Source organism: Radiomyces spectabilis, assembly GCF_025331425.1.
Source record: "Radiomyces spectabilis strain NRRL 2753 chromosome Unknown BYT42scaffold_1, whole genome shotgun sequence".
Lineage (NCBI taxonomy): Eukaryota > Fungi > Mucoromycota > Mucoromycetes > Mucorales > Radiomycetaceae > Radiomyces > Radiomyces spectabilis.
The window spans coordinates 2,955,438-2,980,832 of record NW_026251926.1 but is presented as its reverse complement, the minus strand read 5'-3'; the positions used below and the strand labels follow the sequence as shown (position 1 = coordinate 2,980,832).

At 42.3% G+C, this 25,395-nt stretch overlaps 12 protein-coding genes across 12 annotated transcripts; 5 read left to right on the top strand and 7 right to left on the bottom strand.

Annotated features, from left to right (window-relative positions):
* Positions 1-89: 89 nt before the first annotated feature.
* Positions 90-1,962, bottom strand: BYT42DRAFT_40933 (major facilitator superfamily domain-containing protein). The gene is made up of 6 exons (XM_051563428.1): positions 1,906-1,962; positions 1,698-1,830; positions 1,296-1,637; positions 1,060-1,199; positions 790-998; positions 90-708 (listed from the first exon to the last, which is right to left on the bottom strand). Exons 3-6 carry the CDS (start codon positions 1,557-1,559, stop codon positions 212-214), a joined length of 1,110 nt encoding a protein of 369 aa, XP_051428865.1. The 5' UTR covers positions 1,560-1,637; positions 1,698-1,830; positions 1,906-1,962; the 3' UTR covers positions 90-211.
* Positions 1,438-2,186, bottom strand: BYT42DRAFT_40938 (uncharacterized protein). Its single transcript, XM_051563429.1, has 3 exons — positions 1,906-2,186; positions 1,698-1,830; positions 1,438-1,637 (listed from the first exon to the last, which is right to left on the bottom strand). The coding sequence occupies exons 1-3, from the start codon at positions 2,042-2,044 to the stop codon at positions 1,580-1,582; spliced, it is 330 nt and encodes a 109-aa protein (XP_051428864.1). The 5' UTR covers positions 2,045-2,186; the 3' UTR covers positions 1,438-1,579.
* A 597-nt stretch (positions 2,187-2,783) lies between these two features.
* BYT42DRAFT_554232 (major facilitator superfamily domain-containing protein) lies at positions 2,784-4,683 on the bottom strand. Its single transcript, XM_051566566.1, has 6 exons — positions 4,408-4,683; positions 4,228-4,351; positions 3,948-4,164; positions 3,692-3,894; positions 3,418-3,626; positions 2,784-3,349 (listed from the first exon to the last, which is right to left on the bottom strand). Exons 1-6 carry the CDS (start codon positions 4,538-4,540, stop codon positions 2,853-2,855), a joined length of 1,383 nt encoding a protein of 460 aa, XP_051428863.1. The 5' UTR covers positions 4,541-4,683; the 3' UTR covers positions 2,784-2,852.
* Positions 4,684-6,346: 1,663 nt separating this feature from the next.
* Positions 6,347-7,092, top strand: BYT42DRAFT_40822 (uncharacterized protein). Its single transcript, XM_051563426.1, has 3 exons — positions 6,347-6,496; positions 6,664-6,807; positions 6,880-7,092. Exons 1-3 carry the CDS (start codon positions 6,381-6,383, stop codon positions 6,950-6,952), a joined length of 333 nt encoding a protein of 110 aa, XP_051428862.1. The 5' UTR covers positions 6,347-6,380; the 3' UTR covers positions 6,953-7,092.
* A 291-nt stretch (positions 7,093-7,383) lies between these two features.
* On the bottom strand, positions 7,384-7,982 carry BYT42DRAFT_40810 (uncharacterized protein). Its single transcript, XM_051563425.1, has one exon. It carries the CDS (start codon positions 7,781-7,783, stop codon positions 7,403-7,405), a length of 381 nt encoding a protein of 126 aa, XP_051428861.1. The 5' UTR covers positions 7,784-7,982; the 3' UTR covers positions 7,384-7,402.
* Positions 7,983-10,719: 2,737 nt separating this feature from the next.
* Positions 10,720-11,383, bottom strand: BYT42DRAFT_610047 (uncharacterized protein; the record flags this gene model as incomplete). The annotated part of the gene is made up of 2 exons (XM_051571349.1): positions 10,720-11,291; positions 11,377-11,383. 2 exons carry the CDS (start codon positions 11,381-11,383, stop codon positions 10,720-10,722), a joined length of 579 nt encoding a protein of 192 aa, XP_051428860.1.
* A 1,190-nt stretch (positions 11,384-12,573) lies between these two features.
* Positions 12,574-13,707, top strand: BYT42DRAFT_554221 (uncharacterized protein). The gene is made up of 5 exons (XM_051566565.1): positions 12,574-12,660; positions 12,709-12,819; positions 12,884-13,202; positions 13,267-13,485; positions 13,540-13,707. The coding sequence occupies exons 1-5, from the start codon at positions 12,649-12,651 to the stop codon at positions 13,635-13,637; spliced, it is 759 nt and encodes a 252-aa protein (XP_051428859.1). The 5' UTR covers positions 12,574-12,648; the 3' UTR covers positions 13,638-13,707.
* BYT42DRAFT_40764 (uncharacterized protein) lies at positions 13,675-14,395 on the top strand. Its single transcript, XM_051563424.1, has 3 exons — positions 13,675-14,001; positions 14,053-14,229; positions 14,295-14,395. Exons 1-3 carry the CDS (start codon positions 13,911-13,913, stop codon positions 14,336-14,338), a joined length of 312 nt encoding a protein of 103 aa, XP_051428858.1. The 5' UTR covers positions 13,675-13,910; the 3' UTR covers positions 14,339-14,395.
* Positions 14,396-15,197: 802 nt separating this feature from the next.
* On the bottom strand, positions 15,198-16,180 carry BYT42DRAFT_488101 (class I glutamine amidotransferase-like protein; the record flags this gene model as incomplete). The annotated part of the gene is made up of 2 exons (XM_051563852.1): positions 15,198-15,581; positions 15,779-16,180. 2 exons carry the CDS (start codon positions 16,178-16,180, stop codon positions 15,198-15,200), a joined length of 786 nt encoding a protein of 261 aa, XP_051428857.1.
* Positions 16,181-18,938: 2,758 nt separating this feature from the next.
* Positions 18,939-20,368, bottom strand: BYT42DRAFT_610044 (uncharacterized protein; the record flags this gene model as incomplete). The annotated part of the gene is made up of 4 exons (XM_051571348.1): positions 18,939-19,188; positions 19,262-19,329; positions 19,413-20,080; positions 20,191-20,368. The coding sequence occupies 4 exons, from the start codon at positions 20,366-20,368 to the stop codon at positions 18,939-18,941; spliced, it is 1,164 nt and encodes a 387-aa protein (XP_051428856.1).
* An 883-nt stretch (positions 20,369-21,251) lies between these two features.
* On the top strand, positions 21,252-22,363 carry BYT42DRAFT_554210 (tetrapyrrole biosynthesis, uroporphyrinogen III synthase). Its single transcript, XM_051566564.1, has one exon. The coding sequence runs from the start codon at positions 21,368-21,370 to the stop codon at positions 22,154-22,156; it is 789 nt and encodes a 262-aa protein (XP_051428855.1). The 5' UTR covers positions 21,252-21,367; the 3' UTR covers positions 22,157-22,363.
* A 670-nt stretch (positions 22,364-23,033) lies between these two features.
* BYT42DRAFT_487665 (uncharacterized protein) lies at positions 23,034-24,547 on the top strand (the record flags this gene model as incomplete). The annotated part of the gene is made up of 2 exons (XM_051563822.1): positions 23,034-23,645; positions 23,708-24,547. The coding sequence occupies 2 exons, from the start codon at positions 23,034-23,036 to the stop codon at positions 24,545-24,547; spliced, it is 1,452 nt and encodes a 483-aa protein (XP_051428854.1).
* Between the last annotated feature and the right edge of the window lie 848 nt (positions 24,548-25,395).

The window sequence follows — 25,395 nt, the reverse complement described above, 5'->3', positions numbered from 1 at the left end:
TATTTGCAAATTTCGTCTCTGCTTATTTCGCAAGTAATTGATAGGTTTTCAGTATTATGATTTCAACAGCACCTTGCTTATGATGATAATAAAGTGATATAAAGAGTCTATATTGTTCCTCCATCCATTATTCTGATTCAAATTTGTTTCACCAGTGAATATAAGCCATGATACAAATAATGATACAGTAAGAGTGATAGAGATATTTTAACTAGATCTTTGCAAAAATGTTGCGGTTGAGACGAAGCTTGAGAAATGTAAGAATACATGCACCGACAAGGTATGCGACTCCGGAAAAGAGCTTATAAGATAAAAATGGTTCGGCCGAGACACCATTTTCGATAGCACTGGCGATATTGGGTCCGAAAACCGCTATCACGTTGAACAAGAGGAGCACTGACAGACCAGAGGGGAATTTTTCCATGCCGAGAATGAACGCAGTAACAGGAGAAAGAAGGGCAAAGTAAGAACCACAGAAGAGACCAAAAACAACGGAATATGCCATGAGTGAACCATAGTTGGTAGCAAAGGTCCAAATCAACAATGAACTGAGACCGCCAATGATTGTAAAGATAATGTTGGTATTGAGTTTGCCAATATGATCTGCGCAGATACCCGCCAGAACACGTCCAATAAAGTTCATGGCTGAACTAACAGCAACCAATGCTGATCCTTGAGACGCCGACAGTCCATGGAAAGTAGCATAAGCTATAGACATACATTTCAGGTTAGAACAAAGGGATATAAAAAAGAGCTATAAAGGAAGCGAGATGCAACAGAGATACGTACATGGCAAAAAGAAATATGGCACAAAATAGCCTAGCAACATGATGACCGAGCCAACACACCATAGAATAAAGTTGAAATTGCGCAATACGTTGAGCTGCACAATATCGCTCAATTTCTTGCGGCCCTTCTTGCGAGGGAACTTTTCCTTGACGAGAACCACAGCAACCAGATCACATGCAAGACAGATGAAACCAAGAATTCGGTAGGTCCTATAGTCATGATGAGTTTATTACCGTTGCAACGGAAGATTTATCATATATAGGTACTTACCATGCATATCCAAGGCTACTGTTGATAGGGGTCATAATAAAGGGAATCACCAAACCCCCGATACCGGAGCCACTGGCCACCATACCAAGCGCGAGACCTCGGCGGCGAGTGAACCATTGCGGAGCCACTCCCATGATGGTCTGACAAATACAAAACCAATTAGTGACTCCGCTGAATCAGATCAGCCAAAAAAAAAAAAAAAAAAAAAAAAAAAAAACCACAAAGTAAACACTTACCACATACATCATCGACGCACCGATGCCAAACATAATGCCTTGGGTTAGATACAAGTGCCAAATTTGGGAGCTGAACCCTGCTACGATTAATGCAAGCGTAACCAACACGGTACCCGTCATTAGCACAATACGGGAGCCAAACATCGAAGTCAGGATTTGAGTAAATGGACCCATTAAATTGGTGAACACAAGAGCGAGTGTTCCGACAAAACTAAGCTCCAATGCGGAATTGGGGAACTTGTTTTGCTCAAAGTAATCTTGCATGACACCTGCGAGACGAAATGTCAGTAACTGTCCCGGGAAACCGAGATCGAGTTCGAGATCAAGAATATAGACTTACCCCTACATATGTGAAAAAAAAAATTATTAGCACATCAATCGTACGTCGATCGCTACACTTACCAGCTGGTTGCGGTACCAAAGCTCGTCACTTGCACCATGAACGCACCGAGAATAATAAACCACCCGTAACCACCATCAGGAAGGTCTTCTTCTGGGGTGGGTAATCCATGTGCTTTTTCATGGTCACCTTCAACTATCACAAATTGAGTTAGAAAAATAGAAAAAATAATTTTTCAGCAACGGTTTTAGTGTCTTGGAGCAAGCATACCATTGGTGATATCGGTTAGATCAGAGTGACGATCATTTCTTAGATCTTCACTGGTTTCATATTTCTCGGAATCATCGTTGGGAGTCCTGACTGTATGAATTGCATGCTCGTTTATCTTGTTTCCTTCTTGACTGATCATGATGATGTTCACTTTTTGTAAAGTAAACAGAGAAAAAAAAGGTAACCTACGCGGGCAAAAATATTTCGACTTGAAAAGGTAGCAACACCGTTCTTCAACAAGTAGGGAAGAGGAAAATACAAAACAAATAGGAAGAAGAAGAAGAAGAAGAAAGAGATCCTGGCGATGCTCGAATTGAATTCAATTTAAAGCGCTTAATTCTATTTCCGTTCTCAAGCAAATGAAACAGCGGAAATATTTATATGGCCAAGAAACCAGACGTAATTCTCAGGCTTTCATCTCTCAATGCGGAAATTCGTCTAATTTCTCACATTGACAGCCCATTTAAGTAAACTAAACATAAAAATGTAACATTCCCTTACCTTTTTCTGCCTATTGCATGAGGAAGATGTTGTGAGACATGGCTATTTTTCGGGATTTTATTATTCCGAAGTCAATGTCCTGCCATTTGCAGATCAAAAAAGCCAAAAAAAGTTGATGGCAGCAGAATATGTGATGCGTCGGATCAATTTGGGAAATGAGATAGCTGGGAAAATTACCCCGCCACCTACGGGATTCTTTTCCAAGAAGGTATAACGGCAACGATAAGCAATATCCGAGAAAGCCGCGGTATTACAATTCGAAAAAAAAGTTGACATTTTATACCATTGTGTGACAATTGGCCAAATTTGGAAACATATCCAAACGCCGACCTTTATCTCCAGAATTATATAGCTTGTGGGGATGACACATGACATGAGTGAAAAGGAAGAATTGTTTTTATTTGCAGATGAGTCAATTAGGTGTAGTATGTACAATGAAGAAGGAATTAGATCTTGGCAAAGATATTCTTATTAAGGCGCAGTTTAAGGATGATGAGGACTACGCCACCTAAAATGAAGGAGATACCGGTGAATAATTTGTAACTGAGGAATGGTTCTGAATCCACTGCGCCTTCAATGGCTGAGGCAATGGATGGACCAAACACGGAAGCAACATTAAACACCAGTAAGAGAGAAAGACCAGAGGGAAACATCTCCATTCCTAAGATGGATAACGTGACGGGTGATAAAAGGGAGAAATAGGTACCAGCAAAGAACCCAAGAATAACAGAGAAAGCGACAAGAGTACCATATGAATAGGCAAAAGTCCAAATCAGCAAGGAGCTTAGTCCACCAATAAAGGTAAATATGGTATGGGTATTGAGTTTGCCGATACGGTCAGCTAAATAGCCAGCAAAGACACGACCAAGGAAGTTGCAAGCTGAACTGATAGCCACCAGTGAGGATCCTTGAGAATCGGACAGACCAATATGAGTGGCATAAGCTACACAGCGCAATCAGTCAATGCGCAATGGAAAAAAAAAAAAAACGTGCCAATTTCGTGTAACTTACATGGCAGGAAAAAGTAGGGAACATAATATCCCAAAACGCATAGATCAGCTGAGATCACCCAAATGATGAAGTCCACATTTTTGAGCACCTTCAATTGAATAATGTCTTGCAGTCGCTTGCGACCTTTGATTCGAGGGTATTTATCTTTCACCAGAATACAGGCGACGACATCACACAGTAGGCAAACAAAACCGATCACACGGTAAGTCCTGAACAAAAATCATTAGCGTCTGTGCAGAAAAATTCAAATTGCAATAAATGGTGTAAAACCTACCATGGCGCACCAAGCTTCGCATTGATTGGTTGCATGATGAATGGCATAATGAGACCACCGACACCTGAACCTGAAACAATAATACCGAGAGCTAAACCTCTTCGACGGTTGAACCATTGAGGAGCAATGCCCATGATCGTAACGTATAGCATAGATGCTCCGAAACCAAAGAGCACACCTTGGCTCAAGTACAAATGCCAAACCTGATTATATGTGTTAAAGAGTTGTAATTCTGGAATGGAGTAAGCATACTTACTTGTGAGCTAAAACCGGCCATTTCCAATGAAAGAGTGATGCAAAATGTGCCAAGCAGCATCACAATTCTGCTGTCGAAGATCGAAGCGAGAATCTGACCCACAGGGCTCATTAAATTGAAAAAGACGAGAATGATGGTTCCAACAAAACTAAGGTTGAGAGCAGCATTTGGATCATCATAGAAAAGGTTCTGCTGGTAATAATCCTGCATCACACCCCTTTGAGATCGTATTAGAGATAGATGTTCTTTCGTAGCAAGTCTTTAGAAGAAGATAACGTACCAACTAATAGATACACCAAAAGTGGTAACTAAAACCATGAAGGCACCGAGCACGACGAACCAGCCATATCCGCCATCTGGCAAATCATCTACATCTGGTAGAGACTTTACAGATTCATCGCCCACTGAGATAACGATGTATTAGCGGAAGCGCTTCAACAGATCAATGATGGAGGCTTACCCTCTGTTGAGCCATTTACGCTGACGGTGGCATTGGAATTTCTCCAAGGACTGTTGTTCTTTTCATAATTTGGGTATTGTTCGTTTTCAATTCCTGCCGCACGTTCATCAATGTGTAGAGAATCAGCGGTCATGCCAATAGATCGTGTATATATGTGTATTATTTAGGCGACCTATACCAGTGGATGTAATGGCGGACGCCTGCAAATCACTTTTTTATATGGCAGGAAAATTTTTTGACTCTCAGATGATCCGAACATTGTCAGGTTTCAATCTGAAGAAAGTATATCCACTGCAGCAAACTTAATCGCAAATTTTTACACGTCCGTTGCTTCGGGCCAACTAGCGACTTGCTTTTTACAGAATTGTGGACGCCAAAATAGATGCATAATTGAAATTCCGTTGCTGCGGTGAGCAGAGCCGATTCAAACATAGATCAAGCCAGAGCATATGGTATCCTTTGCAAGGATGAGAATTTATGGCAGCATATCATCGCTGAAAGCCAAACTTTTACTGTGAGAAAAGCCATCGCCTCGTAAGGTATACAATGAAGATCCTTATGAGCACGAATTACGCAGTTACCAAATTTTACATGTCTGAGATTAAATGCGTGGGAAACCAACGGTGACTCAGGTCCATTCATTCCGGTTGAAGAAGCTGCACGATCTATTGAGAGAGCCAGAAATTTATCCTCTGATTGGTGATGGCGGAATCTGGAATCCACGTTTTTTTTTTCTTACCCAAGCCGTAGATCCGGAGGCAAAAGCCTATCGTATCTGTGCCCAATTAAAACAATTAGATCGTCCAATTAGTGATCGTACCAAGTCATTTTAGGAGAGAGCTGATAAATTCAGTTGAGCAAAGCCTTGGAGGTTTGCATGGATTCTCATCGGATATGATTCAGATTTAGCGTAATACTACGCTGAAATAACCGCATATGAAACCATCATGTAAAGATCATCAGCTTGCATCAACCTCAATGGCATCCTCTTCTCTGATTTGCATAGAGCGAGGAATATTTTATTATCTAATCCAACTCTTTTGTCGCTTGATGTTGCATCTAATACCAACAAAATGTTGGATATAAAGGAACAGCTCTCGTTGAACCTCAAATGGATTCTAGATGATAGCAAGATTTTTCGATAAAGTTCAAGATATTCCACATGTAGCAAATACTGTTGGTCTTTTTGCCACCCATATCTTTTTAATAAACTACATAAACTAAGTTTTAAAGATCTTCCAGATTTTATGACTGTTTCTAAGCTATGGTTGAAACAATGTGAAATGATTGATGTGTGATTTGCCGACTTTTCGGCCTTCCTGTTTGACATTAGAAAATTTCGGCCCGAGACAACGAGCAGAGTGTATGAGTGAGTCATGATATAAAACAACTTAGACAATTGATTGCGGAACTGCAGAAGAACTTTGTTTATGGTTCTGGATCCTAATGTTATGTGATGAGAGAAAACCGGTATAGCCCGACTGCATATCTTTGAAAATAGCGAGCATGCAAGTGTCACATTTACAGCCAATGCAGAAGCTTCTTAATGTTTTCGAGATGCTGATGGATACCCAATGCTGGATGCATGATCCTGGGAACTTTTGACAATGTCGCATGCAGGTTGAAACTTCTCCCGGAATTCGCAACATCGCCTGCTTTCGGATCAGATACAGACATTCCCGAAAAGTAAATTCGCTGGTGTTGCAGCAATAAAATGTCCAATCAATCCAGATCCAGAAATAAGTCATTTCCCCCAAGTTGGATGAATTTTTGTTTACTTCCTCATGTCGGATGTGCAATATTCTTACAAATGTTGTTGATGAGGATGGAGCTGTGGCCATGGGCCTTTGTTGGAGTGAAAAGCTATCTATCGAGACAATAAGTTTTTGTTAAATGGATAAATCCCCAGGATGATTTATTCCTACAATGATCCCGTCAGGACGAAAAAATGTGAAATATGTTGATATGACGTTATGCAAGAAGCGACAATACACATTCACTCTGATGATGAGTTAACTAGATCTCTTTTATTTATTTTTTTAGAAAATGGTAGAGTGGCTATGCTACTGCAAGAACACCTTATTTTCGCGTAAGTTACATCTCAATATTTCAGTGAGGCTCATGTCTCCATCACAGCATATCAATTGTGTCAAATCGATTCCATTTTCTACTTGATCACGGTCAAGTAGGAGTACATTAGCAACTGATGGCGATACGTAAATCTTGGAGCAATAGTTGTCTCATTTAAGTCGGTAGATCATTCTTTGCAAGGGTCGTTTCGATAAGGTTTGCTTTCCTCCTGAGCGCTGTCCGAATCAGTGGAAGAATCACTGCTCCATTCGTCAGTCTCTTCGTTTGGCTTGTCTTTCGGTGTCTTATATTCGGCTGTATGCATGTAAGGTACGTAAGATGACTGCCGTTCCATTTCTACTCTGCTTATAGCTGATGGATGTCGAGGATCACCATTGGCAGTTGGCAGGGTGTCAATCCAGCTGCTTCCAATCGTGGCAACGCCAATTTGGTATTTTCATCGTTAATGACATAGCCATAAATCGCACATGCTGCTTGCTCGTACGTTATAAACTGCATTTGGTGAACAAAAAGAAATAAAAGGTAAAAGAAGTGTGGTCAAATCCAATACCGTATCCCTGCTGTATGTTGTCAAATTATTATCGCGGCGAAGGATCACATAGTCGGTAGCGTATTCTTGCTGGAAGCAGTTGAGGAGGATATCCCAACCGAATTGCTTAGCGTGAGGTAGGATCTTCTGATTGAAGATAATGCCAGCGCATCCGCGAAAGTGGACGCGCAAAATCTGGGCCTTTCGTCCTTCACAGTGGACGGTGTCCAGGACAGAGACAAGGATCCGAGTGACTCTTGGCAGTAAAAGATATGATAATGCAACGTCGTCGGCATTTCTCCAAAGGAAAGAAGAGTATGATCGGGAGAAACAGTGACCGATGTAATAAAGGGGAGTCGGTGCAAGTCAGATGGTCTAAGAAAGTAAGCCATTCCAAGAAGATAACCATTTGAATTGGAGTCCCGCTAAGGATAAGGTAGAAGTACCGCGCAGGTATTCAAACATTCGGTGTAAACTACTAGTCGGTTGATAGATGCGAACTGGAAGCGAGTTGTGAAGCAGAGTTGCGACGAACTTGTTGATCTCGTCATTGGTGCGAAGCGTACTTGGATTTGGGTGGAGATGAGTTATCGCGGAAGAGTTGAAGAGTGGAAACCGCATAGGCATGTTGTGTGGCATATCACCCGAAAAGATGGTTAAACCAGCTGGAGTTAAGGGAGTGGTGAAAAAGGCGATGAAGCGGGATGGATCGCGGAACTGGTGGAAGTATTTATCTTCGTAGCCTTGAATTTCCATTAATTTGGGACGGTAAACATTGGATTCATAAGGGAAGGCGGATTTCTGGGAACACGAGTTCGTTGTGGGGTTGGTCAATAGTCATTGTTGGTTGTGATTTCATTGTTTGACCTCTTAATGATTTCGGAAAAAACGTCGAAAACTTCTTTTTGGACTTGCTGGATTTGTCGAAAGGTCGTCGTTCTGTTGCGGATAGTGGTTGGGAGTTGTAGAAACTCTTGTTGATAAGATTGAATTGAGAGCTTTCTCTGTACATTTGAGCAGGTTGGTTGGCTGTTAAATTAGTTTTGTCGAAGTGTTTCGTCAGAAGATCGTACTGCTTTAGGAAGTCGGCACAAGACTCGTTTCGTACTCCTTGTCATTTATGGCCTGGCTTTCAACAAGATTTGCTTCAGATAATGAAAGGCGCTGCGTTTCGACAGGGGTTGGTTTTTCTCCTGAGCGATGTTCGAGTCGCTAGAAGAATAACTGTCAATTCCTCAGTTAGCTGCTTGTTAGTACGTTACAAACTGCATTTAGTGGAGCCACTTTGGATAATGCTCCCTCTCCATAACGCAAGACGGCTTTCGCATCGTTCGAGTCATGCCAGCCCCGAAAGGATTCCCAGAAAAGGTCATTCGCATCCTCTGCTTGTATTAACGCCACCATGCGATTCAAATGGGCCCCTTCCTTCTTGCTTTGCTTTGACGATAGGCATGGGCATGAGGCTTGTTACGATCCTTCGTTCGTAATGGCTGAACGAAGGAACACGCTTACGCAGGCGCGAAATCAAAGCAGAAGAAAAAGGAGACGCGCGGCAAAGGATGACGTGCACTGGCAAATTTATGTTTCTCCAAGGAATCTTGGAGCGCACCAAGTGTTGGCCTAAAAAATGTGATCATGATCCCTCATGCAGTGATTCCCCTTTTCTCTCCCTCTGAACATCGCTTTTTCACCTTTTTGGTGTTCGCTCTCTCACACTTACGCGTTCGCTTACTCTTTGATTGCCTTTGTAATAGACTTCATTTAGCCGACTGAATCCTTTAGCATAGATATTTCTGAGTATAATGTCCCTCAGTTCTGATTTAATAAACACAATGGATAGCACCAGCAGCAGCATCTAATCTCATATTTTCAACACTCAGAGTAGCGCACTTGTTTCTTCTTTCTGTTTATTTATCGATTTTCGATCAGACACAGCGTGTAATCTTTGATTCTTCAATTCCCAAGCTTTCTCTCTTGATAGGTTGAAAGCGGCAAGCTAATTTTACAAAGTGGGTGGCAAATATTGTTCCGAAAAGCTTTGCTTTCGCTTTAATCGTTGGCCCTGAAGCAATACATGTGCACAATGGCTAGAACTTTCATGCTCGATAGCCAATCTTCCGGAAAAAAAAAATGAAGTTTTTGGTCTCCGATGTGATCCGATCCATGCCTGTTCCCCGCGCTTCACTTTATTGGAAAAGAACTTGGTTTTTTGGCTTTCATGACAAATTTCCTCTAAACTGGTGCCGTACACCTATTGAGTTCAATTAACCTTTACTCTATGGTTTTTTTAACATGTCTGAGTCTCGATTATTGCAGGTCGTGAAAATCTTCGAAGTAAAAGTTTGTCTGCGTTCACATCCGTAACAGGCCAAAATTCAAGTACCAATGGCAATGAAGCTTGTAGAATAAAGAAGCATAAAGTGCATAATTGCTAGCGGAGATCTATCCCATTCATTTATATTACAAGCTATTCACCACCTTGTACCGAATTTTAGACGATATAGCCACAATCGGACAATGTTACGCTTGTAAATGAAATGTGCCAGCATTAACGTGTTAGTTACACTACCGTGGAGATTCTTTTGTAGCAACGCGAAAAGCATGCTTCTTAGATCGAAAATATGAGCCATGTATCGTGAAGCTAGCAGATATTAATAGGCTTCCGCACGCTCGCCATTTTGTCTACCCAAGACAGCCCGCAGGGCGTTTTCCTTGGGATAACTCTTTTACTGGCTTGAAAATAATTTTCCCTAAAATGGCTTATATAATATGCAGAGGGAATAGTTGCCCATACTAGCTTTGATGGGTTGTGCCTCTGAAAAAGATGGTTCAAGTCAACATCCATTTTCAGAGTCTTCATAGCTCGAAGCGCATCTTACCTTATAATGACAGTTGAAATGATGATATTATGTAGATTGCAAGGAAATCAGTTCTTGCTGCTACAGCTTACTGGTGTAAAATTCTCAAGTATACCGTACATGCATGCATTCTTTTGGAGCATTGTTGTAATGCAGGGAATTCCAGGTAACTAGGTTGTCAGAAACTTTGGCCAAATAACTAAAAGATGTCGTGCCCGTCTCAGCATTTATGATTGGTGCTTCCGGACTAAACTCCCAAATATCGGAATTGGCGGACCCACATGGTTATGTTGGCGATCGAGATGAATCTGTCAATTAAGCATGGGAATTTCGGTTCTAAATTTCATACAATGCCTAAATTTGGGAAGGCCGGATACGTCTTTATATGGAATGTATGTATGGTGAATATATTTTTCTTAATAGATCTGGCAATATTTTGTGTGTCTTTGTCTACAGGCATAAAGAGAACGGTGAAAAGAATAAAGCATACATCAAAGATAATGTGGATAAGTAAAGGAAGTTCAAAAGACTATTGTGGATGTGTATGGTTTGGGTGCATGTAAGTGTGAGTGTATGATTGTATCGATTCATGTGCGTATGCGTGATTTGTTGATGATGTATGTGTAACAGTACCATCTGGTGCATAGTCTAGGCTAAATATAGGCGAAAGAAAAAGGTCAACAGCAATAAAAGAGTGTGTGCAACTTTCGTGATGCATAAAGCTACATGAAAGGGAGAATGATCAATCAATAGAGAAAAGAAAAAAAAACAATGAAAAAGAGCGGATAAAGAGCAAATTCGGTATCAAAAGCGATCAGGTTCAACGAATACACGTTAAAACGGTACAGATCGTTTGGAGCTGACATCCACTGCTTTCCAAGGCCGTCGACAAAACCTAGGCTGCTGATTTTGTTTCAGATTGATCAGATTTTTGTTCTGAAGCGTTTTGAATCGACCCCAGCAGCAACCTCGCGATCGATGTGGTAAGTAAGTCGAGGAAATCATGGCCCAAGATAATCCCTGTTCATATCCTTGCTGCAGCAGGTCGTCCTCAAAAGGTGTCCATGGCGTTCTAGTCTGCACCGACGCATGACCTGCAGCCGATGCCGATCGAGGTCGGCGTAACGAATCATCTCGCATCCAGGCCGTTCCTCGGCCATACGTTTCGCTAATTACTCGTTGTCGTCGCAGTGGTGGACTGGGGGCGCGGATTTGCGTTGGCGAGCCGGTAAGGCTGCCACTGCTTTCAGTGCTGCAGCTGCTGATACTGCTACGACTGCTGCTGGTGCTCATGGATCGCGCGTGTTTCCAAAAATCGAATTCCTGAATGTAGGGTACGTCTTCTTTAACGATGGGAGGACATGGGTCGCATGGTTGACACAGCAAATGTTTGATATCCATGACACCTAAAAGAAAAAATAAAAAAGAAACATCCACCGCGCAACAACGTGTCAATAAACTTGTTGATGTTACTATGTTTGGTCAACTTACTGGGCATGTTACTGATGTTTACTCTGGTAAAACGGCAATAAAGAAAAAAGGTAATAAAACACAGAAGAAGAAAAAGAATAATCCAAATAGTATAGCAAAAAAAAAAAAAAATGATAATACAAAGAGACTGGGCAGCCACTTATTATAATGTCACAGAAAAAAATTATTCGCCATCGAAAGCATCGAGACAGGAGTGAATCAAAGTCTTTATAAAAGTTTGCAAACAGAGTTTTAGGGGGAAGAAGGATCAAAGGAATGCAAAGTGGCCGGAGTTACACTAGTGATATGCATTTGTCCTGATGAATATAAGACCATTTTTGGTGCTTAAAATGACAGAATGAGAGTTTGTCTGCCGCCAAATCTACAATTGGTGACCCCTTTTTCTTTCTTTTTATATAAAATCTCTGTTTTAGGCCATGCTTACTGTCACGAAAATACAGTAACATGACATATAGACTTTGCTAGGACCCGTTTTTTGGTGATTTTGAGGATCCAACTTGTACAAGACTAATTCATGACCGTTATCCCACGTAATGATCTTTATCAATCCACTTTGTGGCACGCCTTATTACGCTGGGATCGTCGAAATAGAATAATATACCGACGACTCCGTGCTGCGTGTGTGACTAGGAATCTCCTGGCGATAACAGCTTAGGCGATAGGTGGATAAGACTTGGTTCTCAGATCATTTATGTGGTTTGTGCTTTTTTTTTTCCTCAAATCCCTTTTTTTTCCTCTTTTTATAACTAGTGTTGTCCTTTTAATAAAGTTTGAAGTATTGGGCAAAAACCACTCAAATGAACAGTCTGTCAGCCAATCGATTTTACCCTCATCATTGCGTTGATTTTATAGAGGAGCTATTCAATGAGAAAAGGTTTCTTCAAACAATTTTAGTGTTTATGGCCAAAAAAAAAAAAAAAAGAAAAAAAAATTCAGATGGATGATATATTCTATGTGATCAAGAATCCCATCATTCCCGGAAGAGATGCGCTCTTTTTTTTGCAGACCGAGAGAATTTATCTTTTGTTGGGTGTCCCTGAAGCTCCTTGCTGCAATCAGACCTAATTTGCCCATGTAAAGATGAACGCCGAACATGGCGCCACCTGGGCCCTTTTGCCGTCATATTGGAAACGTCCGCTGATCTCGGACTTTATTGTGCGAGGAATGCTTTCCAGTCACCGTTCCCAAATGGAGTAACCCGCATTTGAGCGGCAGAATTGTTTCCCTTTTTTTATTTGATTTTTTTTCTCGCAGCCTATCTGCAGACCCAACATGAGCGACGTGGTATGTTAGCATGGCTTTCCGCATATTGCATTCTGCTAATGACCGTAGCATGGTCGAAAACGGGTGAAAGACCCTGAAGAATCCATCAAAGCTCGCCGCGAAAAGGAGGCCAGCAAAATTACGGAATATCGAGATCTGGTACAGCAGTGCCACGAAAAGGTACTTTAGTAGTATACATGGATTCGTTTTTCGTTTTCATTATTGATTTTGTCGGCTTGCACAGATGAACGCGAAAGAATATACCCAAGAAACATTGGCTGTTATCACACAAATCCTACGAAGTAATCCCGATTACTACACCATTTGGAATATGCGGCGCATTGTGCTTTTGGAAGGCATCTTGCCTTTGCAGGAATCTGAGGATCAACGGAGAAAGATTTTTCTCAATGAGCTCGACCTTTTCATGCAACTCATTCGCATCAATCCGAAATCGTATTGGCTGTGGAATCATCGAAGTTGGTGCCTAGAAACTATGCCAAAACCAAACTGGACGGGAGAACTCGAACTGGTGAGCAAAATGTTATCCTTGGATGCTCGCAATTGTAAGTGCACAGGATAAGATATCTACCCTACCGTGAATCGATAAACTGACAATAATCGTTTCAGTTCACGGTTGGGGTTACCGACGTTACGTTGTGGCCCAGCTTCGAGCCTCGGCTGACGAAGCCGAGACCGCGCAGATTTCCCAAAGAGAGTTTGAATTCACCACGCAAAAGATCAATCAGAATTTCAGCAACTATTCCGCTTGGCACCAGCGGTCGAAAACTTTGCCTGAGATTGTAGAAAAGATGAGCACAGAAGAACGGAATGCAGTGGCTCAAAATGGTAGCTAAAATACGTACGTACTCTCTGAATGGATGGCTAAACAGCTTTGGATAGAATTGGATATTATCAAGGCTGCTGTTTACACCGACCCTGACGACCAATCGGCATGGCTATATTACTGGTGGTTGATCGGACGAGGTACGACAATGTAAGGGTGACATACGATGCAAGACTAGTAATAACCATCCTGTGGTGTTACAGCTCCTGAACGCGTGCATTTACTGGGTGCCTACTGTCTCAAGAAGACGCAGCATGTTCTCGTTGCTTTTGACGATGTAGTCAAGTTTATCAAAGCACCTGTTGTGCTGGATCTGCATCAGCGAGCTATCAATGGCCAATGGCATCCTTTTGATTTTTCAGACCAGGGTTCTATTTGGCTCTTTGTTCCTACAGAAACCGATCAACAACCTTCCGTTATACATAGCATGGCGGGAAGTGTTCTATCGAGCGATGGATCAAAAATTGCGACAGATACAGAATGGTCGACAGAGATAATATCGCTGAAGGAGGCACCAGGTAATATGTGCAAAATTACGTAAAATCGGCTGGAAACTCAGTGGCATTTAGATTGGACGGTTGATCGATGCAAACAATGTCAACGGCACAAGTGGCAACCTGCAGTGGTTTTTGTTGATCCGATTGCTTTGAATCAAAAGACGTGGTTTGATCTGGACCGTGTGGCTCTCCTTAAAGATGAAATCAACGCAGTCCGTGAACTGATAGAACTGGAACCTAACAGTCGATGTAAGTTTAAACTATTTTTCCGCGCTTAGGGACATGGTCTCACGTTGGCTGTAGGGGCTCTACAGACATTGGCTCATTTCCTGCAGCAATTAAAGCTATATATGGATGATGCGGAGAGTTCAGAAGCTTTGGATACTGAAACGATAGCAATTTTTGAAAAACTCATGACGCTGGATTCGTACCGCTCAAATAGATACAAGGAGCACAGTATGTAACCTCGCAACTTGTGGGCAATATTCATGGTATTAACGACGCGTGCTTCACAGAGAATAGGATTATGTTTCACCGGGCAACGAAAAATCTGCTTAATGGCGATGGCCACAAGTTAAAAACCGATTGGGTGAGTGAGAGGAGATAACACTTGTGGTATGAATAACAGGCTAACTTTGCAATGCCTAGGTTGAATCTTTGGATTTAAGCAATCTAATCACGTATGATATTGCTGTTCCTTCTATTTTGTTATTCGTTCGTCATTTACGCGTTCAAACAGGATCGCAACAGCAGTCTGACGCTTTGCTCCGTCGATTGCCATTCTTGGAGGGCTGTTCCTCACCATAAAGCCCGCTGTATATAATTATGATCTTCATGTGTTTAAAGAATATAATAGACAGGCTAGCCGTTTTGCCCTTGATGTGGCTATGCAGTCTAGTGCCATATAGCTTACTTTATTTGCCGAATATCTGTGATGTTGGATGTTCCTTGAGAAGTGATTGCGACTGGCCCAAAATGTACACGCACTTATTTGTGCTGTCGGACGAATACAAAAATAGGATATTGCACTTCACTCAAGAATTCCCAAATCATGATCTACATATGCGCGTTATCGTAAATTCATATGAGATGGGTGAAAATCCTCGGAGACGGCTGTTGTGACCAACAGTTTTACAAAGTATGTTAGCTGACAATGGCAGTTATTTATTTGGCTTGCTTCGTTGTATCCCTCTTTGCATGAGCGGTCAAAAAACTAGCTAATCGTTACCGATTTTCACATTGGGTCCTGAAGGGTTACCGGTGTCAGGATCTACATAGTCCTTGGGCTCAACGGCAAGCTTTCCAAGGAGGAAATCAATGAAGCGCTGTATTAACCAAATGTCCTCCATCTCGGGGCCTTCCGTTCTGAGCTTTTCAAGCTGTTCTTCTGCAAATTCTTTGGTAAGGATGCCAGCCTCTTGTCTGATCTTCAATAGCATTTCCACAGCTCCACGCTTATATTCCGGATGACCCTGGATCGTGAGGCACTGATTATCATCAGACACTAATGCATGAATAGCAGTATGCGGAGCTGTTGTTGCCAGACTGTGGAATCCATCCGGCAGATCGGGTATATGATCTTGGTGCACTTGATTCAAACGCTATACGTTGTTCAATCAATTTCACCCCGTAACATTTCTCTGGTCAACCGCAACTTACCAAATAGGCTTTGTCCGTCTTGAAGAATTGTTTTCCGAGTTTCGTCAATTGCACCTGGACATGACCAAACTATGTTCTCCCATATAAATATACCTAACATTCGCTGTGATGGTCTTGCCGGTTTTTTCTTCTCTTTTACCTCCCAACCATTCTTATTCTTTTCGCAGACTCCGCCACTGCTGCGTGCAAGGATTTGATGACCGAAACAGACGCCGATGATTCGCACGGTGGATCGATAAGGCTCCGTTCGCATAAGCTTGACGAAATCCACGAGTTTCAAAATCCATTCGTCATTTTCGTAAGCAGAATAAGCCGAGCCAGTAATGACAATGCCGTCGAATTTGTGATTCTTCAGGTCTTCTAGAGAAGGGTATTGCATCGCGTGAACCACGTCAAAATGTTCCCATGTAATGTCGACATTGGGCTCGCGGGCCTTGTCGAATACTTCGGCAAACATATATGGATAGTCTCCATATTTATCGACAACAGGTTGCTTTGGTGTGTCGCATACTAGTAAAGCTAAGTGTAACTTTTGTGACATGTTGACTTGAGGGATACAGCAAGAGAAACCGGGTGGGATAAAATTCCTCTAATCTGATGACACGTGAGCTTTTTTAATTTTTCCCAGACAATTTGGGCCGACTCTAAAGAAAAATTTTGAAACCATTCATCAGTTCAATTTTCTGGTGCTGAGAGACCTGCTTCAGTAAAGGTAACATAACTATTTTATATCGGCAAGTCTATATTAGAGCTATTACACTATCCAGCAGCCGTTCTGGCATTTAGAGCCATGATAAGGACCTCGCAATGGTTGATGGCACCCCGCTACCATATTCAATCGATTCAGAACAAATATTTTAGTGGCGATTTTGGGCATTTTCAGTCACTATAAGCCAATGCTCATATTGATGTTTGTCATGATCAATTTCTGTTATTATTACCAAGAAATTTTGGAATAACAATTACCCTGCTTTTGATACGTGAGATTCGCCGACATGGTTACAATATTATTTCCGTGATTCGTCGAACGAACCATACATTAACGACGATCCGAGTCAATGAATAGGTCACCAAGCATGCATGTGACAGTGGAAGCGATCTCTCCAGAAAGAGAATAGTAGGTGATGGGATCTATTTAGATCGGCAAAACATTAAAACACAACATCCCGGCCGGCCGAGGTTGACTTATTATTCTCCAGATGGATCTCTGTTCCCGACATGGGAGCAAATGAACTGCTGGTATTTTTATCCCATGTTTTCATGCGGCAACATCCATCGAAAGTTTTACTATGCATGGCAGTGCATCCCTTACATTCCTGCATAATGGCGTAGATCAGTGTCATTGTTTTACAAGCGAGTAGAATGGCTACGCAACCGCCCGAGAACGCACAACCCCCGCCCAGCTCCTGTTGTTGTTTCTATGCTGCAAAAAAAAGGGTAATGGCGGCAACTGTGATGTCTAACAAGACCTCACTTACTTACTTTCAAGGTGGGGCGAAAACGGTGTTCTCATGGTGAAGCTAAAATAGCGGACTGCAGTTTCGGCAATGCTCTTCAAAAGTTCGCTTCAGAGTTTACACATTAGACGGGCCGTTGCTCCTCTGTACATGATCGCCATTGCCATCCTCATACATAGCCTGCAACCAAAAAAGGGCGAAAAACAACAGGAATTAGAACTTAATTCGAATTTGTTCAGTTTCCCCCTTGACAAATAGATACTATCAAATATTTATTTACGGCCCCAAGACATTGAATAGCAATACTCCCAGTTCATTTGAGTCACACTGTAAGATTACACATTATTGGTAAAAAAAAAAAAAAAAAGGCGTATGTAGGCATACAGTTCTTCGTGGTTTTCGGCCAAGTGTGTTAAATTCTGCTGATGGTGGTACAAGCAGCCACGCAATAGCTTTTCGCCATGCAGGCGTTTGCATCGTTGCTTGCTGTGTTGCTTTGTATGGCGGCAGATTTCGTACATTACCCACCCAGACTATGCATCTTTCGAACAATGTGTTTTGTGTGAACCAATGGAGTTCACCGTATCTATCAATTTACGTGTTCGCAAAATCGCTAAAAAAGGCTAGTTCTGTAAAATGCGATGACCCGTCTTTGGGATTCCAAGTGTGTGAACAATTCACTAATGAAAAGGAAGCTAACGAACACAATGGCGGAAATGCAGATGTTTTTGATGTTATCTTTCATCTGTCAAGGTTTGTATGACAAAAAAAAGTGTCCTGATTATGCGACATCTGACGATGAGAAGCACATCGCTCCATTTTTGGAAAAAGGAAAGATTAACCATTGCGCGAAACCCACCCCACGCAAACATATGAATCGAGAATAATGATGTATTCTGAATCCGTGGTTTCCTTGAAAATCATTGAGTGTTCAATAAAGCTTTCTAGTCCATTCAACTTTTTTTTGAGCTAAAACGATGAGCTTTAACCTCCTTCTGCAGGCAGAGGAGTGCAAATATTGAATTTGCTGCATGATGCATGTGACCCGCTTATTTATAACACCCAAACAAAAGAAAAAAATTGCTTACTCATTCCGACAATTTCGAAAAAGCAGACTTGCCGTGAAAAGGATGAACCTGTCAACTTTTTTTTATATCATGCAACAAACAAAGAAAAAACATTCCAAGATGTGTACTTTTTCTTTTCCAAGGGTTTTTTCATCACATATTCCAAAAGTTATTCACTTGCATATACTCGCAACTTCTAATAAGGTAGAAGTACATGAATACAATAAAAAAAAAGAAACAAGAAAAAAAAAAGATACAAGGAGACTTGTTTCTGTAACACCAACAAATATGATGTTGACCGAAAATCCGAAAATCCGAAAAAGAAAAAAGAACAATCAAACACAAAAAAAGACAACAAAAAGATGAAAAAAAAATCGGAAACCGAAAATAATAAACCAAACAGCCCAAAGAAATGCGATGGAGAAAGAAAAAACTATGTGGAATGGAATATGTATATGAGCGTGAATATGGATTTGTATGTGTAGAAGGATCCATTTAAGGGATGTCTCGGGTGTATTTTGCATTGTTTATGCGTGCAAGTTGTGTTGCTTTGTCTGTGAGTGTAGAAGAGTGGAATAAGTGTGGGCGTGAGTGAGTGATGGAGTGATTGGGTGAGTGAATCGATAAACATGTAATATGTGTTGTATATGTGCGGTTTTGAGGGTGATGGAGACGATGACTGTAGATAAACAAAGAAGAAGTCGGGTATTGGGTGGTATAACATTCTGTTCGTGTCGATATGTAAGAGAGGTTGAGAACAAGAACAGAGCGAGAATTATTTGGCGGCTCGACGCTTCAACCTTTTGTTACTGCGTGATTGATCCAAACGTGACAATCGGTAATTGCCTTCTGGTGTTGAAGTTGACGTGCTGTTGCTTGAAATGGACGAGTTGGACGATGCACGTTTGGGGCAGTAACGGTACTCGGGAAATGCTTCCTTGTGAGCCTGCTTTTCCTGGTCCGCTAGTTTGTGCCACGGTCGCTTTTCGACTTCCGTCAGTTTGGCCCAGCGGCGCGAAGCACGTCTATTATGACATGTGAATCACTTTTTGTATATCTTGAACGATTTTACTTTTTCATCATTGATCGTTGCCTTACTTTGAAATTTCTTCAGCACGAAGGGTAGGGTCTTGAGCCTTGAGTGCTTGTCCGTAGTGACAACGGAACTGAAAAAAAAATTTGGTAAATTTGAAATGAGCAATCTGTTTCACTGTCATTTTGTTGCCTGGGAATATTTCGTTTTCCTTACATGGATCCAAGCGTTGCGAGGCCGTTTAATATGCGCATTTTTTGTCAAAAACATGCTAGGCCCGGCCGTGCTAGAGTGGGATTTCCCATGAACCATGAAAGTCGTTCCGGAAAGCGAGCGGTGTGCATCTGCGGAGGCTGAAGCTAGGGCTTCGGCAGCAATATGATCGTCATCACTGTCATCATCCTCCGTAGACGTTACCGTACTATTCATGACAGAGTCGGATCTATCCTCGTTGCCGGTATGGGGTAAGATGGCTACAGGCTTGTTCGTGATAGTGATAGTGAGAGACGATTTTCGCAAACTACGGGGCTTTTCCACCATTTCGGCATCAGCGCTCGGTATCACCGGAATTTTGGGTTGGATCAACGCTAATCCATTTTCCCTGTTTTGCATCGATGACGGTGGCTGTTGAGATAAGCGTCGTGGTATAGGGACATGCAAAGGAACGGCCGAGGGGATCGTTGCCCGCCGATCCATCGAACGTGGCCAAACGTACTGCACTTTCAAGTCAGAAGTAAAGTGAGGCCGAAAGATAGACGAAACATAGGTATAGAGTTGCGGAACAGGTTCAAGAAAAGGCGCCGGTCCGCTCATGGTGGAAGTAGATGAACTCAAGTCATCTGTCGCCATGGCCTCAGAAGAAGCAGGTGACGGTGGTCTATTATCTGGTAGATTTTTTTCATGGAAAAAAAAACGGTTGAGAAGCTTAATTTTTTTTGGTTTAAAAAAGTTTTGAACGAATAAAAAAGAAAAGAAAAAAAAGACAAGCACATACCCGTCGTCGTAGAGGAAGGCGATGATTCGCAAATATCCAAAATTGGCGGTAATTCCACTGGTGAAGCGGATGGTGGTGGGGTGGGAACAGAAAACTGTTGGCATTGGTCTGATTCTGTTTGAGACATCGGAGCAATTGAAGGTTTTTTCAAAGCAGTAGTGGTGGCAAAGTAAGACATGGACAAGAAAAAAAGCAAGTGATAACAATAAAACCAAAAAAGACAAATGAAACAACCAGAAAATAAAGTCAAAAAAAAGGATAAGAGAAATGGAAGCGATCACAGAAAAAAAAAGACACACAAAAAAAATCGATGAAAGCAAACGCAAAGAAATGAAGGAGGAAGAAGTTCAAAAGGAAAACGAAAACGGCAACAGACGTTGATAGCCTTTTGGACTGGGCTCAACTGACTTTCAAAATTTACACTACTTGTACAATGGCGAACACAAACAGAACACGCATTGCATCTCGCAATACAATTATGATCCTCAAGCAAACTATTATTTCATTGTTCTCCAAACTCGCAAAGCGTCGCCACACCAAAGATCAGCATCATTTTCATACATTCGCCGGTCGGTTGCCATCAAGATGTTCTGTGCAACCAATTACGTCCGTTACTCAAACAATGAACTACATTACTTTTTTTTTTTTGTTCTTCTTGATTCGCTTTCAATGCCTATCGTCATAATCAATTTAAATCCTTTGAATCTGCCAATACTTTCATCATCATGGACTCCTCTTATTGTCCTCGTTATCTCTTTCACAACGCCTCTCGAGAAGAAAAAAAATTTTGGGGATGCCCCTGAAAAAATACACCTTATTGAGCATCACAGTCACAACTGCACATAATCCCGATACGCTTTGGTGGTTATGGTAACAGACATTTCATGCATGCCCTTCCACACATCTAGGGTAAATTCAACGCTTTCATCCACCTACTCCATTTCCCTTTGCTTGGTTTATTTCGTGCAATCTGATCCAGTCTGACCCATCGATGTGGAGGAGCTGTGAGTAAGAGCAAAAAAAAAAAAAAAAAAAAAAATAGTAAAAAAAAAAGATTCAATCAGTCCCGCGTTTTTAGCGTCATCAAACTTTGTTTCCTCCAATAAGAATAGCATTTTTCCGTGCGACCACAGGGGGAACATCAATTGTGTCGTTTTCTCCGAAGGACGCGCTTACAATGGCGGCTGACCGTGTATGGGTGTTTAAAGTTCAAAGTGAGGAAGGTCAAGACGAATATGACACACAGTTACGGCGCCATGGATACCATCCCATCTTCATTCCCGTGCTGGCTCACAAAACGGAATCGCACAGTCAACTCCGCGACATTGTCATTCATGGTCCCCGTTACCATCACATCGCTGGTCTAATTATCACTTCTCAGCGAAGCGTGGAAACGCTGACGGAAGTTCTCCATAACCTATCCCTTGATTCCGCCACTGCATCCGAGTGGCATACATTACCTGTATATGTGGTGGGACACAAAACCGCCGAGAAGTTGCAACAATTACCCCTCTTTCAAGGCCTCCATTCCAACTGGATTATTGCCGATCGTGCCGCCGAACTGCATCCCGCCATCATTGCTCAAGTAAAATCTACTATCGGTGACCGTCAGCTTTTATTTTTGGCGGGGGATAAAAGACGGGACGAGTTACCGAATCATCTCGCCAAAGCCAATATTGCAGTGAAAGAGATCCGATGTTACAGCACCTGTGCACACCCGGAATTGGCCCAAAAGTTAGGCGAAATAAAAGTTATGCCAGATGACTGGACGGTATATTTCAGTCCCTCAGGAATTCGTTATATTCAGGAAACTACGCATCCGTTCACCGCAAAAATTGCTGCCATTGGTCCTACCACAGCCGACTACCTGGGAAAGCTTGGCATGAACATAAACGTGGTGTCTCGAAAACCCGATGCTGCGCATTTGGTTGCCGACATGGTCACTTACGATCGATCTTTATCATAAATAAAAAGACGCTGATCACGGCTCTATTCAATGGCAATAAAAATTGTTCTTCTACGTCATTTTGAAATAATGGTTCCTGGCCTGATCACCCTTTTATTTCTAATGAAGTACGTTTCCCATGCTTATGTTATCTGCTCCCTTTTTTGTGCCGGAAGTGGAGTATAACGCCAGGAACCCTCATTATGAAATGATGACAATGGTTTATCAGCAAGAATAAAAATAGGGCATGCGGTTTTCATCTATTCGTGAAATCGGCGAACGAAAAATCCATTGGAATTTGTTCTGTAAATAGATAAATTCTCCATCGAGGGATGGTCTACGTTGAACACGGGTAAAAAAAAACACGACGGTGCACGCCTAATGCTGCACAGACTAATGCACCGCGAAATGATATCACCGGCCAAGCTAACACCGTCCCATAACCTACTTTGCTTTGTGAATAGGAATTGCAGTGTTTCCAGAGTTCCAAACCGGCAATGAACGGTTCTTTCGGCTATAAGGATCTCATCCGGAAGATAGTTAAAAGATTAAATGCACAATTGTATGAAAGCTACGTAACTGTTACTGTCGGCATCCATCAAAATCAGTTTCTGCGTTTTAATGTCGCGATGAATTCAAGCTGAGATGGGCATCCGTCGTAAGCCATTGACCCTGTCTGAAACCTTCTATTTCAGACCCACATGTTCAAATTGCACTCCGGAGCTAAAGCCAGTTTATTATAACGTCGGTTCACAGTTTATAAATATCTAGACGCCTTCTGTCGGCGTTCCGGTTTAACCGACACCTCCATCCATTGAAACGAATATAAAAGGGTCGTCAGAAATCAACCGGGAATTCCACTCCATACAACTGTTACTGTGGTTATTTTTGTTGGACCATGTACTTTTCCTTGATATCGGCCGCGCTCGTTCTCGTAAGCGGTGATTTCGTGTCAGCTCAAAGCGCAACCGCATCAGGTGCCGTCGGCGCTTCTTCCACTTCGCCTTATTTACCCCAGACCTCGCCTGCTTATCTGTCCAACATTACCAAACCATCCGGTGTGGTCGACAGTTACAACTTCGGTCCCTATAACACTTCGGCGACTCTATCTCATGAGCCCCTCAATTTGAAGAACTATCCCAAGCCGTGGGGCAAACCTGACCCCAAGCACCCCGAAGTTCAAGCCGCCATGAAGACCATCAATTGGGACAAGGTTCCCAAAGCACCTACTCGCAAGGGAAAGAGCAATGGCGACTTGATCACCGACAACTATGACGAAGATAAAGATCCTTACTGCTGGTGGTCCGACACTAACTGTGTCAAGCCCAAGGTCAGCTATCTCCCTGAAGATATCTACATGTGTCCCAACGTTGGCGATTGGGGTCTGACCTACGATGACGGTCCATTCAATCCCAATCACGAAAAGGGACCTTTGAACGACGATAAATGGGCCGAGCCTCAGCTCTACAACTGGTTAGCCGAACACGGTAATCAAAAGGCCACTCTTTTCGTAAGTAGGACATTTGAATTCATTATGTCTTGTTAATTGACTCAGCGGTCATTGTTTTTTAGTACATTGGTTCCAACGTCGTTACTTTCCCTGAGGCTGCCAAGCGTGGTTTGAACCATGGTCACTACCTCTGCAGTCATACTTGGTCGCATCCTCAAATGACCACCATGTCCAACGAAGAAGCTGTGGCTGAATTTTACTGGACGCTCAAGGCCATCAAGGAGGCTACCGGTGTCACTGTTAAATGCTGGCGTCCTCCTTACGGTGATGTGGATGATCGTATCCGTTCCATTGCCTGGCAGATGGGTATGCGCACCGTCCTCTGGAATCTCGATACTAACGATTGGGATATGCCCGGAGACGGTGGCGGTGATCTCGCTCCTTCCAAGGTCGATGGCTACTTCCAAGGCTGGATTGACAAGCAGAAAGCCGGAAAGTACAAGACTGGTCACATTCTTCTCGAACACGAATTGAACAACTCTACCGTCAGCATGACCGAAAAGTGGTTGCCCAAGCTTCAACAAGTCTTCAACGTCGTTCCTGCTCTCGCCTGTCAAAACATCACCCATCCCTACTGGGAAGAACAATTCGTCTACCCTACTGAAGCTCACAACACCACCAAATCCCACAACAGCAACAGCTCCCAATCTCAAGTCTCGGCTTCAGGAGCCGCATCTAGCGTACACGCAGCTTCTATTCAACCTAGCGCTCAGGCCTCGGCTCAGCCTTCCTCCCAAGCTTCCGAAAACGTAGACGCCGGTAAAAACAACAACAACGCTGCCGCCCAAGGTTCCGATGTCAAGAATCTCGATTCCGACAGCTCTGATGCAGGATCATTGGTCATGCCAACCATGCTTACCTTAGGTGCAGCGGCCTTTGCTAGCATGGCTATTGTCAATTAAACCCATTTTGCTATCATACATTTATATATTTCAATACTATCTTGTTTCCTTTTTCTTTTCAATGTATACATGCCCTGTGTGAAAATCATCGTTCTAATTGTAAGACTTCATATTTCAATGAAATTCATCGAATCCATCAGGAAAGCCTGAAACATAACCCTGTGAACGCAACGGATAGCTAATTGTGTTTACCGAATTCTCAAAAAATCGAGAAGGTTTTTGATTGCCGAATCATAGAACATTCGATCTTAAGTTTTACGGTGAGCGGTTCTATTACCATAGAAATAAAGTAATCTTTACTGCTATCATCAGATATCCGTTATATTTTACAGATAGTATGTAATGGAAACACTACGTCAAGGGGTCATTTTGCCGCAGCTCAGAGCCAAAAATATCGAATGCTATTGATGCTTATAACTGTTTATCCGGCCATAAAGAAGACTCTATACTGTGTGCTGGCATGACACCTTTAAATAGAATGCCGCCAAGTTGAAAGTAAACTGTTACTATGGTGGCAGATAACGGGGTATTGGTTAAACATTTCGATCTGAGGATTACGGCATACAAACTATCCAATGCAGCTGCGAAAAAGGGGGCAAGCGTTATTCTTGACTTAACCGGTGTCGGGTTCTAGAAGTCCGGTTCAACCATTCAATGGGTATCGCCGACGCGGCGAATATTGCGGTTGTCAAGAAATGAAAGATAACACTTGAAGCGGATACACACTGGTTGTTAATAAAACTTTTTACATAATCTTGATCAGATAATCGTCTCATTCCGGACAAGTTTAGGGTCGATACGCAAAATTGCGATATCAATACCGTCCGCTGATCAGCGTTATCGACGAT